Here is a 23,831-nt window from a genome sequence, read left to right as displayed (position 1 = left end):
CACTGGTTGCAAAAGATGTCTGGAAATAGTTGGCATGATCATTATTTTGATGCCCATGCAGATAACGTCCGTCATTTTATAAACACTGTGCATTGGACGTCCGTCATTTCATTGACTTCAATGCATTGCATAGAAGTTAATTACATTGCGGCAAAAACAGAGGTCTTTTAAAATAGAAAAGACGGCCGTATTTTCTCTTTTTTTGACGTTGTGTGAACATGGCCATCCTGTCGGCTCTTATCTAAAATATGCTTTCTTCCTGATGGAAATATAAGCATAAATAATAGCATGTTTTTATTGGGCCGATTTGACGGATTATTGCTTCATGTAATAGAATAATCACAGATCCGTGGCTACAATAATGCAGTTCCACCAAGGGGTATCTCAAAACAACATATGATCACAGATAGATAGCCCAAAATAATAAAACGTAACTTTTAATACAATATTACAAAATAATATCCCCACCAATAGCCAAAGCTCCTAGAGCCATAATATAAACATACAGACAAGTGAATAATCCAAAATTTATCTGACAGTACAAAGTAATCCCTGGCACCAACTCAAATAAATCATAGAGTGCGTAGCTCAGAGTGACTAACTGTCATGTATCCAACGCGAGAGAGGTATTCCAGGCACTGTTGAGCATCCGCCCACATGTAGGGAGCACCAGACCCTGTCGGTCCCTAGTACGGTGCACCACCTACCCCTACTCGCTCAGGGAGTAGCGGAGTTATCGCCCTAAAAAGGACGGCCCCTGCCCCGTTCTACCCCTGTCATGATACCCTACACTTACCCTGCCTAAGCTCCCGACACGTGTTTCGTAGATACTCGTCAGGGGAGTCACGTCAGGTAAACAACACTTCCATCGGGTACATGTGTCACAACATAATCTAGTACAGTAGGGGCGTCCTGACAGTGGTCAGAGACGTTTAACTCACGTGGCCCAGTGGCCGACAGTCATCTGTAGCAGCAGCGTATGGCTCCAGCCTACTCCCTGAGCGAGTAGGGGTAGGTGGTGCACCGTACTAGGGACCGACAGGGTCTGGTGCTCCCTACATGTGGGCGGATACTCAACAGTGCCTGGAATACCTCTCTCGCATTGGATACATGACAGTTAGTCACTCTGAGCTACGCACTCTATGATTTATTTGAGTTGGTGCCAGGGATTACTTTGTACTGTCAGATGTATTTTGGATTATTCACTTGTCTGTATGTTTATATTATGGCTCTAGGAGCTTTGGCTATTGGTGGGGATATTATTTTGTAATATTGTATTAAAAGTTACGTTTTATTATTTTGGGCTATCTATCTGTGATCATACTTCATGTAATAGAGACAACGATCAGCCAATGAGACGATCATCAGCTTATCATTGGTTTACATTTGGACCTAAAATCGTTGGGTGCCGACCGTGCATCACTATATGTAATAGAAATGCGCGACCAACGGCTGACGATTGCTCAAACACCTGATACCTTACCTCTCCCAACTCCCGGTCTTCTCTCCTGTGCTACGCAGCTTCTCGGTCCCAGCGGCTGCAGAGTTTGAGTGTCCTGTCAGCTAATCAAAGGCCTTGGCGGTCCCGGCCTGTGATTGGCTGAACGGCCTGTCAGCTGACAGGCTGCTCAGAGGCTGCTGCTGTCGGGATCGGGAAGTTGCGGAGCACAGAGGAGAAGACCAGGAGCAGGGAGAAGTAAGGTAATAGGTGTTTGGGCAAGAGCTGCATGGACATCAATACCGATGTCCATGCAGCTCTTGCTGCCCGATTAACGCAATGTCTAATAGGTCGGCGCTCGTTTACTAAAGTGATCGGGCCATAGTCAGCCCATGTAATAGCTAAGTAAATGGAAACCTGATGGTATAAATGAAAAGTTTCTACGTTTTTTAAATATAGCCCTTATCTCTCTTAGCTTTCTAGGTTAAAGCGAGAGCTGACACTGATGAAGCAAGAACTTCAGTTCAAAGAAAAGGGAGTGGAGACTCTGCAAGAGTAAGTTTATTATAGTCCTATACTCCATGTGCCTCCATTGTAACTAGTCATACATGTGTACATAGGGGGAGATTTATGAAGCATGGTGTAAAGTGAAACTGGTGCAGTTGCCCCTAGCAACCAATCAGATTCCACTTTTCATTCCTCACAGACTCTTTGGAAAATGAAAGGTGGAATCTGATTGGTTCCTAGGGGCAACTGAGCCAGTTTCACTTTACACCATGTTTGATAAATCTCCCCCATAAACGCTGTAATGTACCAGATTGCACTGTAAATTCTGTGTTCCATCCTCAGCATGTTGTGCAGAACAATTTAGCAGCCGCTTTGAGTAGTTAAGAACAGACATGAAGGACAACGTATATAACAGATAAGGGTCTGCTGAAGAGAGGCCTTGCCTCGCTCTCTGTTACTGTACTACCTGCCATTTGCAGAATTTGGGATTTGTTGCAATGCTGACTCAGTCTTCCCTCCTCCCAGGATGAGTTCTCTTACCCAGTATTCCACAAGGACCCAAACGTGTAATTCCTTCCTACTGAACGCATAGCTAAGAAGACATTACAGCTCTGGCAGGCAGGGAATTTCCATCTGGGCTAGTGTTTAGTTTAGAAAATCTTAGCATAGTTTTAGAACAGGGTAGCATTGTTAGGCAGCTGGTAGAGAAGCCATAGATTATATGTATGTAGCACAAGACACGAGCCCACGAGAAAACACCAGATATGGCCGGTGCCCTGAGATAACAGTAAAACACACAGAAGTGACTTAGAAACAAAAAGGCCATTGTTAATGGTAATGGGACAGGTCCTGTTTATAAAAAAGAGCCCTGGCCTCTCAACAGTACCTGCTGTTGATAGAAGGGTAGCAGGAAGAAAGCTGTGGTTAGCTGGAGGCCTTCTGCCAGCCCTGATGATGTAAAAGGCCAGATTCACAACAAAACTTTCCATTCTTCTAGAAGGTAATCTATGGCTTTACATGGGAGGTGTCTAATGCGGCTAGCAGCTATTTCTTCAAGATGGGATTTTAAAAATAGGACTCTGAGGATTAAATCATTCCAAGGGCCGCTTACTCACGGGGTTAATTTATTCCGCATATCCTCCGATCTGACATTAATGAATGAGGTTGTAAAAAGTAGATATTGGTTTATGGCCACTATGTGCTTTATGCTGGGAAAGGTACTTTTTTTTTTTTCACTTTTATTCGAAGTGAGCTTATTGCTCAGAAATGCACATGGTTTTACAGACGAGGGAACTACTTGCTAGGAAACGTTAGTGCAGTAAATCCAGATTGATATCAGAGAATTTCCTCACCTGGCTCTATAGACGTTATGCAGTTGTTGTTGTTTTTTTTTTGTGGTTTTAAAGGAGAAGTCTGGCGGTTATAAAATCCGGCAGGGGCAGGGGGGAAATTAATCACAAGTACCAACTAACCTCCCCCCGTGCCCGTGGTGAGTGGCGGAACCAGCCGCAAGATCCCGCTGGGCTCCAGGATCAACGGGGCTGACACTTCATGACACGGTTGATAGACGTCGCTCCAGTCACTGATTGGCTGAGCGGCCAGTTCATCAGCCGTGAAAGGCCTTTCCCCCGAGTCGTGATGTCATCACAACTCGAGGGAAAATGCCTTCCAGCAGGGGTCCCGAGGCCAGTCTCGTTGCTCACTGCAGGCCCAAGGGGAGAGGTAAGTTACTTGTAGTCAATTTCTCCCCTGCCCCTGCCGACTGCCAGATTTTATAATCTTCTCCTTTAAAGTCAAAACATCCCATTTATAGTGCATACAGTGCTACTTTTCTGGTCCACCGGAAAAGACCTAAAGCTTTTTCTAAATAAAAAGGGCACTGTCAGTATCCATACAATGCTATTGTCATTCAGGACCATAACACTAAAATTGAATAACATGAAAGGAAACACGGTTTGTCCCATAGTATCATTCTTTCCCTTCATCCTAATCTGTTTCATATTACAATGAAAACTGTGAGAAACATAAATAGAATTCCTATATATATGTCCCAGGGGATCAGCCCTTTCCCCTCTGTCATTTCTCACAAACCACAGTAAAGCAGCCGGCCACCTTCCTACACTTCCCTGTCTGCAGAATATACAGGAGACTAGAAAAGATTAATTAGCAATGTTTTTACAGTAGAGTATTTTATTAGCAGGAATGACATCGACACTATATGAACAAAGTCTATGGACCATCACACCAGGATGAGCTTGTTGGTCATCCAATTCCAAAACCATAGATGTTAATATGGGCAGATAGTGCTGAGACGCCAACTGATCTTTACATATAGCTGGAAGAAGCACGCAACAGCCTTCTTCCCTTCACTGCTCACTGTTCTACCCATGACCAGCAGAAGTCAAGCTCCATAGACTTGTTCTGAGATGCCGAACATTTAAAGTGTCTGTGTAACCATTTTTTTTAAATTACATTAAAGTGTACCTGTCATACAAAAAAACTTTTGACGTGTTAGACATAACAAAGAAATGGAGAGTCCAGCAGCATCACAAGTACCTTGGTGTATATAGATGTGAAATGCCGGCAGTTCGCTGAGGTGCAGTTAGTTCACACTTACCTGTAGTAGTAGGCAGAAACAGAGAATTCAAGAGCATCTACAGGTGTTCCAATTTTCAAGGATTTATTCCATGTCCAAATACAGAAAAAAATGCAATGTTTCTACCAACGTTTCTGGTTGAAACATTGCATTTGGTCATGGAATAAAGCCTTGAAAATAGGAACTCCTGTGGATGCTTTTGAATTCTCAGTTTCTGCATGCTAGGCAGACATGTCAAAATTTTTATTAGTCAGGGTCTATGTGTTCATTAGAATGAGCTGCCGCACCATCCACTCCACGCTTTGTGTCACTATGAAGGGACCTGCCCCCGAGATTAAAGAGCAATGCACTGAGCCCAACTTCTCTCGCCTCTCCCTATCTCGCCTTCTTCCTAACTATCACGGTCTGAACACTCTGACCCCAACCAATAAAAACTTTTGACATGTCTTTTCTGAAAAAAAACAAAAACAAATTGGCAGCACTCCAATGCTTCTGTTCACACTGCACCTGCAGGTTGCTGTTGCACTTTTTGTTTTGTCTTTATGAAAAGATACTGACTCTTTAACACTTTAAAAAACTCTTTCTACCAAATATACGGGGAGAAGACTATCAATTTTATTTAAGTACCACACTGTACCGGATCGAGTTCCAAGTACTTTCGAGTACCTTGATACATGAGTGAAAAATGAGCTCGAACAAGTACACTCTCTCATCTCTAATGAAGACCCTATAAAAATAACACTATTTTATGAAATTTAGAGTTTTTCCTTTTTATCTTGTGTTTTGCCAGGATTGATCGCAAGATGTCAAGTGCCCATACGAACTATAAGCTAGATGAGGCGCAAGCAATAATGAATGAACTCCGAACAATACGACAGGCAATTTGTATGGGAGAGAAGGAACGCCGTGATCTTATGCAGGTAACGTCAAAGATGGGTTATTCCAACATGTATGGCTTATCTGAAACTGCTGTAGTTGTAACCAGTGAGAAAGTTATTGCCATGAATGTAGAGAGTCTATAACCTGAATCCCAGAAGAGCGAGACATTCGAATAGTGGAGTACGTCTGTGGTCTAATAAAAAGGTTTGGAAAGAATGAAAATTTCTTTATGTAAGTTTTTTTTTTAGTGATGTTCAGAATGAGAATGTATTCTGATATACTAACAAATCAGTAAGCGTCTGGCCAGCATGTGCTCCTTGTTATTGCATATTGATCACACTGTGGCAATATGGCTGCTTCACACCCACAATATTATGCACAATATAGTTAAAGGGAATCTGTCATTAGGTTTATTTCACCTTAAATGAGGGCAGCATAAACTAGTGACAGAACTGCTGAACAGATCGGTGTTATACTTACATCATTTTGGTCAGCCGTTCTCCTGATACAGGAGAATGGGGGTTTTGCCACATCCCTCCCCCCCGCCCTCCAGCTGTGGATTGACAGTTGACTGCCTATATACAGCATAGATAGATAACATATTTTCCGGCGTATAAGACCACCCCTGACTTTAAGCAGATTGTCAGGGGTTCGCCTTATACGCTGGAAAATGTTAACCCCTGCCTGACCGCAGCCCTGCTGCAATCAGGCAGGGGTTAACTGCAGCTAAATTAAAAAACAGACAAACATTTAACTTACCTAGCGCCTGTTCCTGGCCTCCGCGTGCCTCCCAGAACAGGCAGTGTGACGTACACTACCTGCACCGGGGACAGAGATTGCCGAACCTCTCCCAGGCACAGGGGAGATCGCTGAACCTCTCTGATGAGACGCTCGGCTGCCGGGAAAGCTTCAGGAGAATGAGAGCGGCTTCGGGAACTTCAGGCGCCTCTCTCATTCTCCCGAAGCTCTCCCAGCAGCCAAGCGTCTCCGAGCCTCTCCTATAAGACGCTCGGCTGCCCGGGAGAAGTTCGGCGATCTCCATCTCCAGCGCAGGTAGTGTATGTCACACTGCCTGCTCTGGGAATGGTACGGGAGGCGCACGGAGGCCGGGAACGGGCCCGAGGTGATTTAAATGTTTATTTTTATAGTAGGCATGGGGCCATTTTTGAGCCCCCCCCACCTCCATATGGGGCGACCATACCTGGCGTATAAGACGACCCCTGACTTCTAAGAAGATTTTTCGGGGTTAAAAAGTCATCCTATACGCAGGAAAATATGGTAACTGCTTATCAGTAGCTGCGGGCGGAGTTTTCTGCTTCTCATGAATATCCAGGACTACTGGGCTCACACACATAATGGAGAGGACTACTTATTGTCCATGTTATTCAGGAGGATATCTCTGGATCAGCTGCACAGAACAATGTAAGTGATACATCATTCTGTTCAGCTTCTCTGTCACAGGTTTATGCTACTCTGAGATAGGACACCATAAACCTACTGACAGAGTCTCTTTAACATTCGATTAGATGGCTAACGGAACTTCAGTTTTACTGCAAACCAGGCTCTAATTTTCCAGTTGGATATATTGGTATACATTTTAGAGGGTTTTAAGTTTGTTTGTGGGGAATATAAAAGAGAACTATAGGCTAATCAATTTTCTCATTGTATTCTATGGACTGACAAATATGTTAATTCATTGAATCAGATAGAAAGATTGGCATATGTCTCCACCTTCAATGGTTTCATTCATTCATTGACAACAAGCAGAGAAAGTGAGAAATTTCAACACAAACTATATTAGAAAGTTTATTATGTAATAAGACATATGATCAGAAACAGTTCACTGTGACTAGGAGAAGAATCGTATGTTATATCTATGTGCCAATACCATGTGGCCTATATACATACACACCGCTATATTAGGCTACTGTACATGACAACACCCTGGCTTATGAAACATATTTGTCAGATCTTTAGAATGTCAGCCGTAATATGTTATATAACATGTATTTGTATATTCTGCTTATTAAAAATAGATAGACAGGAAGTTCTATGTATGAGAACAGGTATTGCACTGTGTAAAGTACACCTTTTAGATGTTATTTTAAGATATGTGACCTTACTTTATTCTACATGCAGTCAGAGGTTTCTTCACATCTAGGTAAGTATTGGCCAACTACGATAAGATGTCTTATTTGTCATTTGCTTGAGCTAGAAATGAAGCAGTAATCATCTATGACATCACTTATAGATTGTGCACAGTAAAAGTTGCCTTTAAAGGGGTTGTTCAGCAAAAATGTTTGTCTTTCAAATCAACTGGTTTCAGAAAGTTATATAGATTTGTCAAATACGTCTATTTAAAAACCTGTAGCCTTCCAGTACGTATCAGCTGCTGCATGTCCTGCATGAAATGTTGTTTTCCTTTCAGTCTGACACAGTGCTTTCTGCTGCCACCTCTGTCCCAGACAGGATCTGTCCAGAGCAGCAGCAAATCCCCATAGAAAATCTCTCCTGCTCTGGACAGTTCCTGTCTCGGCCAGAGATGTCAGCAGAGAGCACTGTGTCACACTGAAAAAAAACAACATTTCCTGCAGGACATACAGCAGCTGATAAGTATTAAAAGACTTGAGATTTTTAAATAGAAGTAAATTACAAATCTATATAACTTTCTGACACCAGCTGAACACAACTGATTAGTAAGGAGACCTGGTGTGCCAAATGTCTCAGTGTTTCATCATGTGAGTGTGTGGCGCTGCTTGGTACTTTAGCTCAGCTTGATTGAACTCCATTGATTCTAATGGAGCCGCGTCTCAAAAAAAGGACCGCGGCACCAGAGCTGTTCTATACACGGGTAATACTTAAAGGAGAAGTCCGGTGAAAATTTTTATTAAAGTATTGTATTGTCCCCCAAAATTTGTACAAATCACCAATATACACTTATTATGGGAAATGCACATAAAGAGCTTTTTTCACTGCACTTACTACTGCATCAAGGCTTCACTTCCTGGATAACAAGGTGATGTCACTTCCTGGATAACATGGTGATGTCACTTCCTGGATAAAATGGTGATGTCACAACCCGATTCCCAGAGCTGTGTGGGCTGTGGCTGCTGGAGAGGATGATGGTAGAGGGATGCTCAGTGTCCCTCCAGTGCCCTGTGTCCCTCAGTGTCCCCCTGCCATCATCCTCTCCAGCAGCCACAGTCCACACAGCTCTGGGAATCGGGTTGTGACATCACCATGTTATCCAGGAAGTGACATCACCATATTATCCAGGAAGTGACATCACCTTGTTATTCAGGAAGTGACATCACCATGTTATCCAGGAAGTGAAGCCTTGATGCAGTAGTAAGTATAGTGAAAAAAGCACTTAATGTGCATTTCCCGTGATAAGTGTACATTCGTATAACTTTTGGGGGCAATACAATACTTTAATAAAAACTTTTGCTGGACTTCTCCTTTAAAGCGAATGTACCGGATATCTAAGCATATAGGGGAAGATTTACCAAACATGGTGTAAAGTAGACTTGGCTCAGTTGCCCCTAGCAACCAATCAGATTCCACCTTTCATTCCTCACAGACTCTTCTGAAAATGAAAGGTGGAATCTGATTGGTTGTTAGGATGTGATCTTCCTTGTGGCAACTCATGTTCCCATCTGCTGACACTGTTAGATAGCTGTTAGAACAAGGAGACACATGATACCGACCATATATCTGCCTGTGCTTCCAGAATACAGAAAAATGCTGTTATTTTCTGGTGTATATTTCCATTATTTAAAAAAAAAATATATATGGAAAAATTTGCATGTGTTCTATAAATTTTCATCCCTTCCTGGTTTTGGCATTACAATCAAATACTGATACAAAATATTGAGCATAATAAATCAGTGAACTAAGAACTACATGACTATTTTCCCATGTAGGCGGGAAAAAAATTGAGCCTAAATCATATACTGTATAGATTCAGAACATTTCACTTTATTTAGATAATTTTTACTTTTTAGCATTAAAGAAGACCAAATCCAATGAAAACATGCATCATTCACTGTAACTTGCACATTCCGGTGCGGAGTAGAGCTCTATAGTGGCATATTACTGTGAATAAATGAACAACTAATAGGTGCTTCTTTCATTTAGTGACGGTCATTAAATAATATGATGACAGGTCTATAAACTTTGAGAAGTAATAGTCTGCATTGCCTATGACTGAAGCTACATGCTCATCCTCACTAGCTACTACACTATGTACAATATTGGAAAAATAGTCAACCACTGTATAGCATGGTCTTACCACTGGGGGCGCTGTTTCATTAGATTTGTTACATGGTAAACTTCTACTGTTGCAGATAGGGCTAACAACAATTTTTTTTTAAAATATATATATATATATTTTTTTTTTATTCAGAGTCTGGCTAAGCTGACGGATGGCTTCAGAAATAGCTGCTGCATCACTGATTCCTTGCACAACATACATCATAATACAAGCTCACTCAATGAATCGTGTTTACCTCAGCAATACTGTGATGCCTGCTCGCAGACAGATACCATTGGAGAGGTACGGTTAATGTAACCAGATTTCTGCTGTTAATATAGTCTAGAAAAATGAAGAATATATATATAATTTTTTTTTTCCAGTTTGGCTTCGATGATAAATCAAGACTGGTGGATAGAGTAAGACTAAACTGGCAGTATGAGGAGGCCAAGAAAAGGTGAGTAAAGCCAAAAAATGTTGGATTTATGATTTTTTTCCGCTAGTTTTTTATTTTAATTTTTAATATTATAAAATATTCCTGAAATCATTCTGACCACTAAGCCATTTAATAAGCTGACATATCCTGTTCTGTAGATACTTTCCATCAGTGTCCTCCTTATCGCCCCAGAGAGGATTACAATGAAAGATGACTCCAGTGTATAGGAAAGATGGGATGTGATGAGTTCTGTTTCCTCCTCCACAATGATCTCTGTAGAGGCCACAGAGCATGCCTAGAAAACTTTCCTATACAAGTTAATAGGGGCTGCTGTAAAATATTGTCCTTATGTCCATGGGGCTTCTTGGGGTGGATACATTTTCTTTCAGCTGACCAAAGACATAGAATTAAAGTTGGCCAAGGTGTATATAGCGAGATTGGCTGATTTGCAAATGTTCCCTCTGTTACTATTAATATAGTGGGCCACAATAAATAAATAAAAAAAAACTATTGGACATCGTTTCGGGCCAACCTTGATATTTATTGAAGCACGTGTGCAGCGTTCTTGTCAGGCAGCGCCGTGTCCGGCCACAGTCAGCGTGGTGACATCACACACACTGCCTGCAATAAGTATATCTTGTAGAATATTATTATATAGGTGTTCCAGGCCGCTGTCCAGGCCACCCATATTATAATTAGATGCGCTATTCTATCGGCGGGATAGATCTAGAAATGAATTGACTTCCTCCACAGGCCAAAAATAATGGCGTCATGGACCGGATTTGGCCCACGGACCAGAGTTTGACACTCCTGGCCTAGAATATCTAATGATAGGATTATGTGTGAAAAAAATACTTGTGTGGAAAAAAAACAGTGATTGATGTCACATGACTTTTTAAAGAGTGTATGAACTATCCATAACAGTGTACGACTTGGAAAGCGTTAACTCTGTCATCAGATTTAATGAAGGATCTTTTATTTTGGGTAAACTATTCCTCCACATTCTTCATTTATTATGCACTTTTTACACAATGGCCTCTAGTGTTCTGCACGTCTTGTGCCTGATCCCATGTATATGTGCATTCTACACGTTAAACGTCTGGCAACACTTTCCTTGTTATAGTGTTGTGTAGGAGGGGGAATGTGCTCAGTAGAAATTGTGCTAAGAGGAACACTTGAAAATGCTTTATATAAACCATCGACTTATCCCACCCACTGTGTTATAAACCCTAATGGCAGTGACTTTTAATTAATAAATGTATAAGCAGGTCTTATACCATACTTAATAAATTGACTTATAGGTGTGTAGAGTAGGTATATAATAAACCTTCCTGGGAATTTTAGGTTATCTGCACCTTTGCCAAGCTATAATTTGTAAGGTATCAAAGTAAGTACAAGAGCTGTTTCAATGGGTTCGCATCACAGAGGGGAGATTGTCACACTGGGGGCCAGTGGGCCCGTCCCCAGTGCTTCCAGCAGGGCGGTGCTCAGGAAAAAACTGGCACCATGCGCGGGAACCGGGTGGCGGTTCAAAAAAGGGACCACAGCACCACCAACCCTGTGCTGACATTGGTCAATTCATGTAAAAAAACTAAGCGATGTACAGTACTAGTGATACATTCGCTTTAACTTAAAATGGAAACCTTATCTCTGTAAGGGCCCGTTCACACTACAGAATCGGCCCTGAAATTCTCTTTGAATGGGAGGGCTTGCGCGCCTTAGCTCTCCGTGCCTCTCCGCTCAAAGATATGACATGTCAATTCTTTGAGCAGAAAGCAGAGGCGCGCTAGCCCTCATATTCAAACATATAGCAGGCAGGATTAGGTGTCGAGCCCGTGCGAGGGGATTCCACACAGAATTTCAGAGCTGATTCCGTAGTGTGAACGGGGCCTTATAAGGCGTGCAATGGAACATGCCCCTTATTGCAGATGTTTCAGCCGGCAGCAGAAACATCAACATTCAGACAAAAGCCATCATGTATATCACATCAAGATGAGGAATCTAGAGAAGGATGACAAACAAAGCTCCGTGCTGCTCCTCCCCGGGTGCTGGGAAAAACTGCAACCAGTCCCGGGAAGCTAGGAGAAGTTTCCCAGGACTGGATCCATCTTTTCCCAGCACCCGGGGAGGAGCCGGTTGGGCTTAATACATTAAATTTGCTCATCTCTAATTAATACATATTAGCAGTTAGCACCTCGCCATCCGCTGTCAGTTTCTTATACTTCCTTCACCATTTAACAAGTCTACAGCTGTTGCTGATATCTCCACACCCCCACATGTGATCATAACATTTCAATCTGCAGACACAGTACGGCGGGAGACAGGTAGAGAACAGCTGCACCGTTCATTCATTTATTCATTTCCAAACAGGAACATGTTGTACCTGTGAGTTTCTGCTATTAGGGTTCTTATTATGGTGATATTAGTAGTCTTTGGCAAACATGTAGAACTACAGACCCCATAGAGGATTATTGATCATCTATTAGCCTTCAGAACATCGTAAGATTTTTCACCAGTTATATATATATCTACTTCCAGTAACACCATCCTATCATTATCACCCTCCCAGTAGCTACAGCGCTAAAGATGCTTTACATTTGGGATTTGAAACACTGGTATCACAACAATCAAATTAGCATTGTTTTGGATGTAGGCTGTGGGGGACATTTATCATCCGGCGCACCAGCCATTTTTTGGCGCAGAGAGCCCACTTGCGCATAAATCTATGTGCAAATGCCTGTTTTTTGAATAATTTATGTGCAAGTGGGCTCTCTGTACCACTCGTACTAGAGATGGGGTACTGGGGGGTGGGGTGTAGGTACACTGGGGGGTGCGGCGTCTGTGTGCCCCACATTTATTATTTTACACTGGTGCGAACATGACTTGTGTAGAGGCATTGCGAGCCTTGGCACTGTGGGGACATTTTTAAGCCTGGCGCAGAAAACACCGGATTTAATACATTTCTTTACAGCTGGGGTCCAGATTTATAATTTTGGTTAGTATTTGGTCCTCATTTGGTTAGTATTTGTAATGTACATTATGTTATGTATGTGAATGGCCCCCTTCCCGTGTTCCCCGCCCCCCGCCCCTGTACCCGGAAGTGTAGTGCAGTATACATACCTGATCCGTATCGACCGACCCCGTCTGTAATCTTGTCAAAGATGTAATCTTCGGAAGGCTGGCCGACCCGCTCTTGCCGTCCCTCATGCTGGCCCCCCTCTGCCGCGTCATAACTGTGCTCAGCCGCGATTGGCTGAGCATGGTTATGCTCAGCCAGTCGCGGCTAAGCAGCTGATGACGTGGCCGCATCATCAGGGACGGCAGGAGCGGGTCGGCCAGCCTCCCGAGGATGACGTCTTTGACATGATTACAGACGGGGTCGGTCAATATGGATCAGGTATGTATACTGCACTACACTTCTGGGTACACGGGCGGGCGGCGGGGAGCATGGGAAGAGGGCCATTCACATACATAACATTCATTACAAAGTTGTATAACTTTGCAATGTGTGTTATTTTGTGAATAATTTCTTAGCGCCGCACTACCCCTTTAAAGCTTAACTATGAAGTTATGTAGAACTACTGTAGCTATAGTGGAACCCTGGGCATCATAGTCATTTTTCTAAATTACATGCATTTTCAGTTCCGCCTGTAAATACCTGATTAGCACAACTTGCACAAGACCCAGCGCCATTCTATTCTGCTCTTATTGCGCAGTTATGCTGCTGGGAAGGGAGGCTCCGATAAGGTATTTACAGGCCGAATTGCATGAAATTTAGAAAAATGCCTATTGTGCACAAGGCTGTATTATAGTTATTTTTCAGCAACTTTGTAGTCATGCTTTAATATAGATGTCATGCACTTTGTGCATTTATCAGCGCTCTTATGCTAAGCTACATAGTGGTGGCCATAATATGTTTGCCTGCATGAACCCTTAAAGGGAACCTTGCATCGCTTTCATGCAGCTTGAACTGCAAGTGCAATTTGTAGTGCAAAAAATAACAATACTCTTCAAACAGACTCTTGAAATAGAAGTTAGTAGTAGAAGGAGCTTGTTTGCAAGGGTAGTGTAGAACTAATTAGTAAACAGTACTCTACCAGGAGTGTTGAAAGTTTATAATCTTGAAGAACTTCTTGTACTCATGTTTAGATATGACTATGATATCTGACTGTCTACAAAATATCGGAGTCCTAGGCCTTTGTCTCTAGGTTGAGCTAACAAGTGAGGCTTTTCCTGCGTAGTCAAGTGTAGTGTTAGTAAAGTACTTCAGCTTCGCACACTTTAGCTTTACTGGGGATCAGTCCCTCTTCCTTTCCTTTGAGGGTGACTGTCCTGACTGTAGAATCCACGGCGTAGTCAAGAGTGATCCTGTTTCCCGGTTACCCCACAGCTAAGGTCTAGGCACATAACAGTTTGTCTCTCTCTGGAACTAGAACTCACTCCTGACTCCTGACTGGAATAGACGGCTCTATCCCCCTGAAAGAAACGACTCTGCACTGCACAGGAAACCCCTAACTTATATAGGGCCGTTTGTAAGGAAGTGTGTGCGTGAAAGAGAAGGTAGAAGTTCAATGAGTATAAGCACATTGAGGTTAACACACCATAACCAAACTAAACATTTTACATATACTGCAGCTGTGCACAGGTTTTAGTGAGACACCTAGTGGCTGGAGTGGAAATCACAGCTCACAGTACTTGTGACACCACAGACTTACTTTACCTAGATGGTATAAAACTTAGCGAGCCACCTGTAGTGGGATACTACACAAGCATCCACTATTAACACTGTGCTCTTCTTCTAGCAACTTTTCAAGCTATTAGGGTCCGCTTCTAACAAAGTCTGTTCATTCCAAGGTTGCAGAATAGCCATACACTCTCACATGTGAGTTTCTTTGCATATTTTCTCTCTAGTTTGGTTGGAATAACGCAGTCATCAGGCTTCTATCTACTTTACCTAATCACCAGTATGTCCTCCTCTATAACATTTGATGTAGCTGATTTTTGTTTCTTGCAGGAATTCCTGATTTAAAAGCATTGAAGGTCAGGGTGTGGCAGAGGAAATGGCTAGGGAAAGGCTAGCTTTCCTGCAAGATTGCAGAGCTCAGTGGGAGCCGTGCATGGTAGTAGTAAAGGTCAGCTGCTGATCATTTATACAGATGCTTTCTAAAGCGGTGTGTCACTAGTTTTATGTTAATGTCTTTTTATATTAATAGAAACAGTTTGTGAAGGAATGGCTGTTTATTACAATGCTGTTTATATTCCGACGCCACCAAATGTGACATATATTTCATCTCACTTGATATAGTTGTCTATTTGGATGGTTTTATGCTTTATCTTGCTACCTAAGCCATACAGTTCCCGATCCCCTGTCCTGTTCTACCCATGCCACACAGTGCTCTACAGATCAGGATCCCAGTACCCCCCCCCCCCCCATGCACTGTATATTCTTATATACGGTACTCGAGAGGAAGCTACTTGACACGGTCGTCTCTCTACAACGAGCAGTGATTGCTATCACCGCTCAATCTGCTTCTCAACTATCTAATGTTGGCCTAATGAAGAAACGTATGCAACCAGAAACGTATGCAACTCGAACATGCTCAAGCCTGATCATTTCGCATTTGAATATCGGTGGCTGAAGAAGTTGGATGCAGCCCTTGGGAGTCCAGGAAGACATACAGCCATAGGCTACTTCCAACTCCTCTCTGACATTGTCATATGTTGAACTTGAACTTCTTAACCTTGATTCTCCCCATTCAGAACACAGGAATGCTTGGCCAAGCCGAACATTCATATCTATAGCCTGGATAACAGAGATAACTGTATGCCAACGACAGCTATGAAGGATTTCTTTTAATGCAATGCCAGGGCATGCCAGTAAAAAGTTTAAGCTTCTTGTAACCTCTTAATAAATCATGTCGCTCAGGAAGGAGAAAAGCTAGTTTCTACTATGGTCCATTCACGGAAGATGTGCCATGGACCGGAATCAGGGAATGCCTGGCATGATGATTCACTATGATGCCGGAAGCTCCAAATCAGTTTAAATCCTGGCGCTACAGAACTGACACTGCCTTGTTCTATAGTGACTTTACCAGAAACACTGCTCAGTAAGGATAAAGCCAATGCTCTAAAACTGCCAAAAAAAGCCAGGTTACAATCTGTAACTGCACATGGGGATATGGACAGTGTCGGACTGGGGTATCTGGGACCCACCAGAGGAAATGATCCTGGGAGCCCATCAATGAAGAAGCATTGAGAAACGACATGTCAGTCAGCGTTAGTGCAGGTTCTAAATCTGGAGGCCCACCGGAGGATCCTTCAGTCCTCTGGTGGGCCAGTCCGACACTGGACATGGATGTTACTTTTTGGAGAAAAGTCTGATGAAATTGAAATTCCCCATGTATAGTTGTAAAAATTGGGAGGCTTATGAGCCAAATAATACTATCTGAACTGTGAATAGGGTCTGAATAATGTTTTATGGGTCGCTGTTATGTAGAATTACCATGTATACAAACACTTTGAGTGTTGTGTCCTTCTTAGGTTCGCTATAATTCGTATATTTCCTTGTAGACAACAATAAATCAAAGGGCAATTTTTGTTCTTTTCCAATGCTTTCAATATATTCACATTTTTGTATCCAACAATAAATAGAACATAATTTCTCTTACTGGTATGTGCCTTAAAACACCCAAAAGTGCAGGACAGTAACTGGACTCTGTTGTGGTGTTCCACTTAGAGGAACAGATCACGTCATCATGCAACGTTTTGCAGAGAAACTCCCCATTGTCAAAAGGGGAGTTCCCGCCGAAACGTTGCATGATGACGCACCGTAAGGTTAATCCTCTCGTCAGCTGAGTGGTCAGCGGCTGAAGGATGACATCTCTCGAGCCTCCAGGTGGAACACCACAACAGAGTCCGGTGACTCTGGTATCTAGGGGACCTTGCTGCAGGAGGGACTGGTGCACTTCTAAAACAGCATTACAAGGTAAGACTGGTATGGCTCCCAGTACCTGGACTCTCTGCAGTCATACAGATCCTCAGAGGACTCTTGTGTGACACGTTCATAACCTGCATGCTAAAATGCAGTTGTATACTGGTCATGTAAAACCAGTTGAGGAGGAGGGGGGGGGGGGGGGTAGCAAGAGTTGAAGCAGGAAATGATGAGGGTAATGGGTGTTGTTTTATTGGTGTCAGTGAAGTGGGGGCCAGTGTGACAGATATTTGAATAAGAGAAAGCGAAGAGAATGAAACATAACCTCAAAGCAGGCTTGTGTTATGGGAACCATGTCACCACCGAGGCCATTGCTCACAGTAGTGTAAATTTCATGAGTGTGGTTAGGGAACGCAGACGCGGGGACTCATTTCTCAACAGATTACATTTCTAGTAGAGAGAGGACATGACGTTAATATATTTTTATGGTTTGAAGTTCCTCAGCAATGAAACCCAATAACAAATGACTCACAGAACTTCATAGCAGATTTATGTGGTATTTAATGGGAGTTACTTGGTCTTACACTGGCATAAAGGGTTATGGTCACATTTTTACTACTTTACCTCTACAACCACTCTGCCCTTGAAGACTTCATATTCACTTTCACAGTAATCTACATTTCCCCTGATTTCCTGAAATTCAAGCTTTGCCACAAAAACGCTTTACATTCAGAACCGATCCAGCTCTCTTTACTCTTATCAATTTTTATTTGTTTGTGTCCATGTAAGTGTGAATATCACATTGCTGTAAGGCTGCTTTTCCACATTTGCGTGAATGTGGAGAGACAGCCTGAGAGTATTTTCAGACATCTGCAGTTTCTGTCTGCAATTGCGGACCTGAAATTGATGGACAAATTACTGACCCATAGGTTTCTATCACCCCATCCGTAGGAGTTACGGGTCCATGCTGTAAAAAATACTTGCTGTCCCTGCTACAAACTGCAGTTGCGGCACAGATCACCATACACCTATAAATGGGTCCATGCAATTGGGAACTGCATATCCATAATGCTGTCAGTTGCAGAGAGTGCTCTACTGAGGACACCTCAACGAATAGGTATCCTTAGGGCCCTATTCCACCGGACGTTTATCGTTTGCATAATCGTTAACGATTAACGATCTCAAACGACCGCTATTGCGAAAGTCCTGAAAACGTTCAGTCATTTCCATGGAACGATAATTGTTACTTATGATCGTAATTGCAATAGTTTTTCTTCCCTATTTATTCGCTATTGCGTTCGTATCTATTGCGAACGACCGAACGATGTCTTATTCAATGCGAACGATTTGCGAATGAGCAACGATAAAAATAGGTCCAGGTCTTATAAAGCGATCAACGATTTCTCGTTCGGTCGTTAATCGTTAACTTTATTTCAACCGAACAATTATCGATTAGATTCTAACGATTTAACGATAATCTGAACGATTATCGTCCGGTGGAATAGGGCCCTAACTCTTGTTGAGTTCAGGCGCACTCTGATTTCATTGATCATCCTTAGGGTACAAACCCACTTGACGTATTTGCTGCGTGAATCAGTCTTAAAAATAAGCAGGCAAAATGCAGGTTGGCTTTATACAATTGTTCTGCGTTAAAATACGCAATTGCGTATTTTTGAAGCGTGAAGCTACATGCGTTTTTCGCACAGGTTGTTAACAACTGATGCTTTGCTAACAACAAGCTTCACGCTTCAAAAATACGCAATCGCGTATTTTAACGCAGAACAATCGTATAAAGCCAACCTGCGTTTTGCCTGCTTATTTTTAAGACTGATTCACGCAGCAAATACGTCAAGTGGGTTTGTACCCTTAAGATGTTTCTACACCTCAGGGGGGAGATTTATCAACAAAGCACCCCGGCATACGCCAGGGAGAAGATGTAGATTCATGCCTTCTCTCTGGCTTTCTCCCATCTGAAGGGTGGGCAGGAGGGATGCGGCAATGTAGGGAGGAGGTGTGACCTCCTCCTAAGCCAGATTTATCATGATTTACACCCACTCACAGGTGTAAATCATGATACAAATCTACAAATGCTCCAGAGCAGGCATAGATTTGGGCCACAATGCCAATGCCAGGGACAGGGCCATCCGGCTGTACTAAGCCCCTTAGTAAATCCAGAAGCGAAAAAGTGCTTTGTTTAAGACTGGTGTCCGAGTACACCAGTCTGGATAAATCTTCCCCTAAACTGGAGGTAATTTTAACTGACCAGACCAAGAAAAGAATTCATCTGAATAAAGGTTCCACAATTAGCCATAAACATTGGAGCAAAAACAAAGGCCTAAAATGAAATAACGTCCGCTTTTGATGTGTGATATAAACTTTTTACGCCTTAAAACACACTCTAAAAACTACATGTGAACAGAGCTCCAGACTGCAGCCTACCATGGGTCAGATCTTTATTTAACAGTGCCCAGAAGGAACCCAGTCTTTAGGAGAAGGCATATGACAGCCCACGTGGAGTCTACCAAAAGGAACATAAAGCACTTTCATACATTGAGAAACAAGATTTTCTGGTCCAATGAAACCAAGAGTGAATTCCAAGTATCATGTCTGTTAGAAACCTGGCATTGCTTATCCTTTGGCCTATACCCTTTCTATCTTGCATCTGTACTGCTTAACTCAGGAGTATGGTCCCTGGGCCACAGAGTGGCTAACAGAGTCCACGCCATTTTGGAAAAGAGGTTCCATCTGATAGCAGAAACAGGATAACAATAGCTTCATTAATACAGTTGTTGATGGCCACAGAATAAAGTCATTCTATTTGTTAATTTTGGTATGTATTAGGAGACTGGCTACTTTTGGACTTGGCTAACATGGTTAACACAGGTTGGGTCTGTAGAAGACAGTAGTACAACATGTAACCTTCACTACATATGCAGGAGAAGGGATAACTAACGTCTGCTTGTACTTCTCTTCCAAATATACATATGGCTTGTTAGACTATGTTCAAACGGAGTAGTTTGGGGCAAATTCTAAATAGATTTCGTCCTGGAAATCCAAGCCCTATTGGTTTCAATGGGAAATAAGATTTATTTTTTTTGCTTCAAGTAGTATGGACTTTAAAAATGGAGAAGGATTTGACAAGTAGTTCTGATTAGATTTTTGGCAAGGATTTTGAGAGGGATTTACTGCAGTTTGCCTTGTGAATTTTACTCATTTATTCACTCATTGTTAACGTACCTCTACTATCCCTCTTAGCCCCATTAGTCCATTCACTCTGACTTGACTTGGGCCTTAGGGTAGCCAGCCTGTCAGTGGATGATGGTCTCCAGCTCAGGACTAGCTTATCCCCTCCCACCACACTGACCCAGATATGCCCCCCAAAGTCTGAGTCTTTACCCCAAACTATCTTTTATAGTGTTTCTTGATCCCTCCTCTGAGTGTCACATGCTTGGCAGCACTTCAGTGTCGGGCTCTGTATTGACCCACTCTTGGTAGTACCTCCTCCTGTAGATGACAGCCAAATGACTTCCAAATCAAAATCAAATGGTTTCAGAAAGTTATTTTAATTTTTAAATTACTATGTAAAAATCTCCTGTCTTCCAGTACTTCTTAATGGCTGGGTTCACACACAGTATATTTCAGTCAGTATTGTGGTCCTCATATAGCAACCAAAACCAGGAGTGGATTAAAAACACAGAAAGGCTCTGTTCACACAATGTTGAAATTGAGTGGATGGCCGCCATATAATGGCAAATATTTGCTGTTATTTTAAAACAACGGCTGTTTTATTGAAATAATGGCCGTTATTTACTGTTATATGGCGGCCATCCACTCAATTTCAGCAGTGTGTGAACAGAGCCTTTCTGTGTTTTTAATCCACTTCTGGTTGAGGAGCCAGGATCCCATAGACAGCAAGCCAACGTATTTTTCGTATTAACCACGGCCGTTGTTGCAATTGGCAACAACAACCGTAGAAATGTGAAAAAATACGTTGTGTGAACATAGCCTAATAGTGTAGATGACATCCTTCATGTTCACTGGTTTTGCAGTAATGCATTTAGTAATACCTAAAAACTTTGTCTACAGCTTCTTGTAGCGGAATCATTGCCATACAGTGTATATATATATATATATATATATATATATATATATATATATATATATATATATATATATATATTCTGTGTAGACTATCATGTGTTTATAAACGGGCCCTTGTCCTATCTATGTACATACTTCATGCTGTATGTCATGTCAGTATTTGATATTTACATGGGGAAATCAGGATTTCCATGGTCATTATGTCCTGGCTTGGAAACACTAACATGTCTTACTGTCTGTGTGAAATGCTGAATTCCCCTTCCACAACCACAAATGCTGGTATACTTTCAGTTTTTTTTCCCCTTCATTTTTAAAACATTGTTTTAAGAAAAATATTTGCCTTCGAGGCCACGTGATGTAAATTCTTTCCAGATGCTAGTAGGAAATAAACTGTGTTAGATTTCTTTTCTTTTGGGAGAGGTTTTTTTCCTGGCCATATGTAATGTCATTTCTCCTGTGGAAATTGAGAAGTATCAGCATACTTTGCTTTACTTTTGGCTGCTTGTCTCCTACTCCACAGCCAAAGGGGAGTAGATGTATAAGGAGATTACTGAGGCTAGGCTTCTACTTTCATTAAAGGCAAATGGCCTCATAAACAGTCAGGAATAAAGTTTTAATAACTAGGGTTGTTGTGTGCGATTAGGAAAAGTGCCATGTAAGGCTATGTTCCCACAACGTACTAAAGACTGAAAAGAACGGACGTTATTTTTAAACGTCTGGAAATAATGTTCATTAACATTGTTTCCAGCTGTTGTTTAACAACAACGGTCGTTCTTTTAGATCTTAAAGGGGTAGTGCGGCGCAAAAAAATTATTCACAGAATAACACACATTAAAATGTTATACAACTTTGTAATGTATGTTATGTCTGTGAATGGCCCCCTTCCCCGTGTCCCACCCCCCCCCCACCCGTGTACCCGGAACCGTGTGCTGCGCTATACATTACCTGATCCGTGTCGAGCCCGTCCGCCATCTTGTGCCAAACGTCATCTGCCGAATCGCTGCCAACGTCCCCCTTCCGCCGCATCATCAGCCGCTCAGCCGCAAATCGCGGCTGAGCACAGTTATGACGCAGCGGAGGGGGGGGGGCGGCGGCAGCGATTCGGCTGTCCGTCCGTAGATGACGTTTGGCACAAGATGGCGGACGGGCTCGACACGGATCAGGTAATGTATAATGCATCAACACTTCCGGGTACACGGGTGGGGGTGGTGGGACACGGGGAAGGGGGCGATTCACAGACATAACATACATTACAAAGTTGTATAACTTTGTAATGTGTGTTATTCTGTGAATAATTTTTTAACGCCGCACTACCCCTTTAAGTATATTGTGGGAACATAGCCTAATAGGGATTCTGTCACCTTTCTGTTTTCGATGGTAGTTAACGTGGTATAGTCTATTATCAGTAACCCTATGCACAAGACTAAAGCAAATATATATATATATATATATATATATATATATATATATATCAGGCCTCCAGCATATTACAGACCCCAGTATTAGGCCCCCAGCATATTATAGACCCCAGTATCAGGCATCCAGCATATTACAGACCCCAGTATCAGGCCCCCAGCATATTACAGACCCTAGTATCAGGCCTGCAGCATATTACAGACCCCAGTATCAGGTCCCCAGCATATTACAGACTCCAGTATCAGGCCTGCAGCATATTATGTACCCCAGTATCAGGCCTGCAGCATATTATATACCCCAGTATCAGGCCTGCAGCATATTATAGACCACAGTGTCAGGCCTGCAGCAAATTATAGAACCCAGTGTCAGGCCTGCAGCATATTATAGACCCCAGTATCAGGCCTGCAGCATATTACAGACCCCAGTATCAGGTCCCCAGCATATTACAGACCCCAGTGTCAGGCCTGCAGCATATTATAGACCCCAGTATCAGGCCTGCAGCATATTACAGACCCCAGTGTCAGGCCTGCAGCATATTATAGACCCCAGTATCAGGCCTGCAGCATATTACAGACCCCAGTATCAGGTCCCCAGCATATTACAGACTCCAGTATCAGGCCTGCAGCATATTATGTACCCCAGTATCAGGCCTGCAGCATATTATATACCCCAGTATCAGGCCTGCAACATATTATAGACCCCAGTATCAGGCCTCCAGCATATTATTGACCCCAGTATCAGACCCCAGCATTTTAAAGGCCCCAGTATCAGGCCTCCAGCATATTATTGACCCCAGTATCAGTCCCTCAACATATAACAGATGCCAGTATAAAGCGCCAAGCATATAGCAAACCTCAGTATGAGTGCCCAGCATATTATAGACTCAGAAAGCTTGGTTACCCCACAATACCGAGTATAAGATACTGAGAAAGCTGGGTGACCTTGTACCCCTGCATCTCCCATGTCACAGCCCAGCCACCGCTTTCAAAATGGAGAGAGCTGGTCGGGAACCTAGGCAACAAGCTGTCAACACTACAGGGAGAGAAAAGGGCCAAACATTCTTTTGCATCCTTTATCACCTAACAAACGTTTAGGTGATGGGAATACCTAAGCTGTCCGGACACTGATGTAACTTGCAAACAGTGGTAAACTTTAGAATTAACTTGTCCTCACAACTTGGTCTTGGAGTTTTAGGTAAAACCTATTAGACTCCACACTGTGCTGTGATCATTGTGTTCTCGACCCAGATCTGTCTTAGTTGAAGATAGGAACAGG

The 23,831-nt window shown here is 42.6% G+C and overlaps 1 protein-coding gene across 1 annotated transcript in view; it reads left to right on the top strand.

The window, feature by feature from the left end:
* Window positions 1-23,831, top strand: part of WWC3 (WWC family member 3) — a 118,052-nt gene that overhangs the window by 65,054 nt on the left and 29,167 nt on the right. Inside the window, exons 5-8 of the mRNA XM_069945351.1 lie at window positions 1,914-1,993; window positions 5,332-5,461; window positions 9,826-9,975; window positions 10,056-10,129. Of these exons, the coding sequence (XP_069801452.1) occupies window positions 1,914-1,993; window positions 5,332-5,461; window positions 9,826-9,975; window positions 10,056-10,129 (434 nt within the window). The remainder of the gene's footprint in view (window positions 1-1,913; window positions 1,994-5,331; window positions 5,462-9,825; window positions 9,976-10,055; window positions 10,130-23,831) is intronic.

The sequence above is a fragment of the Dendropsophus ebraccatus genome, chromosome 11 (genome assembly GCF_027789765.1).
Source record: "Dendropsophus ebraccatus isolate aDenEbr1 chromosome 11, aDenEbr1.pat, whole genome shotgun sequence".
In the NCBI taxonomy this organism is placed as follows: Eukaryota; Metazoa; Chordata; class Amphibia; order Anura; family Hylidae; genus Dendropsophus; species Dendropsophus ebraccatus.
This window is presented reverse-complemented; position numbering and strand designations above follow the sequence as displayed.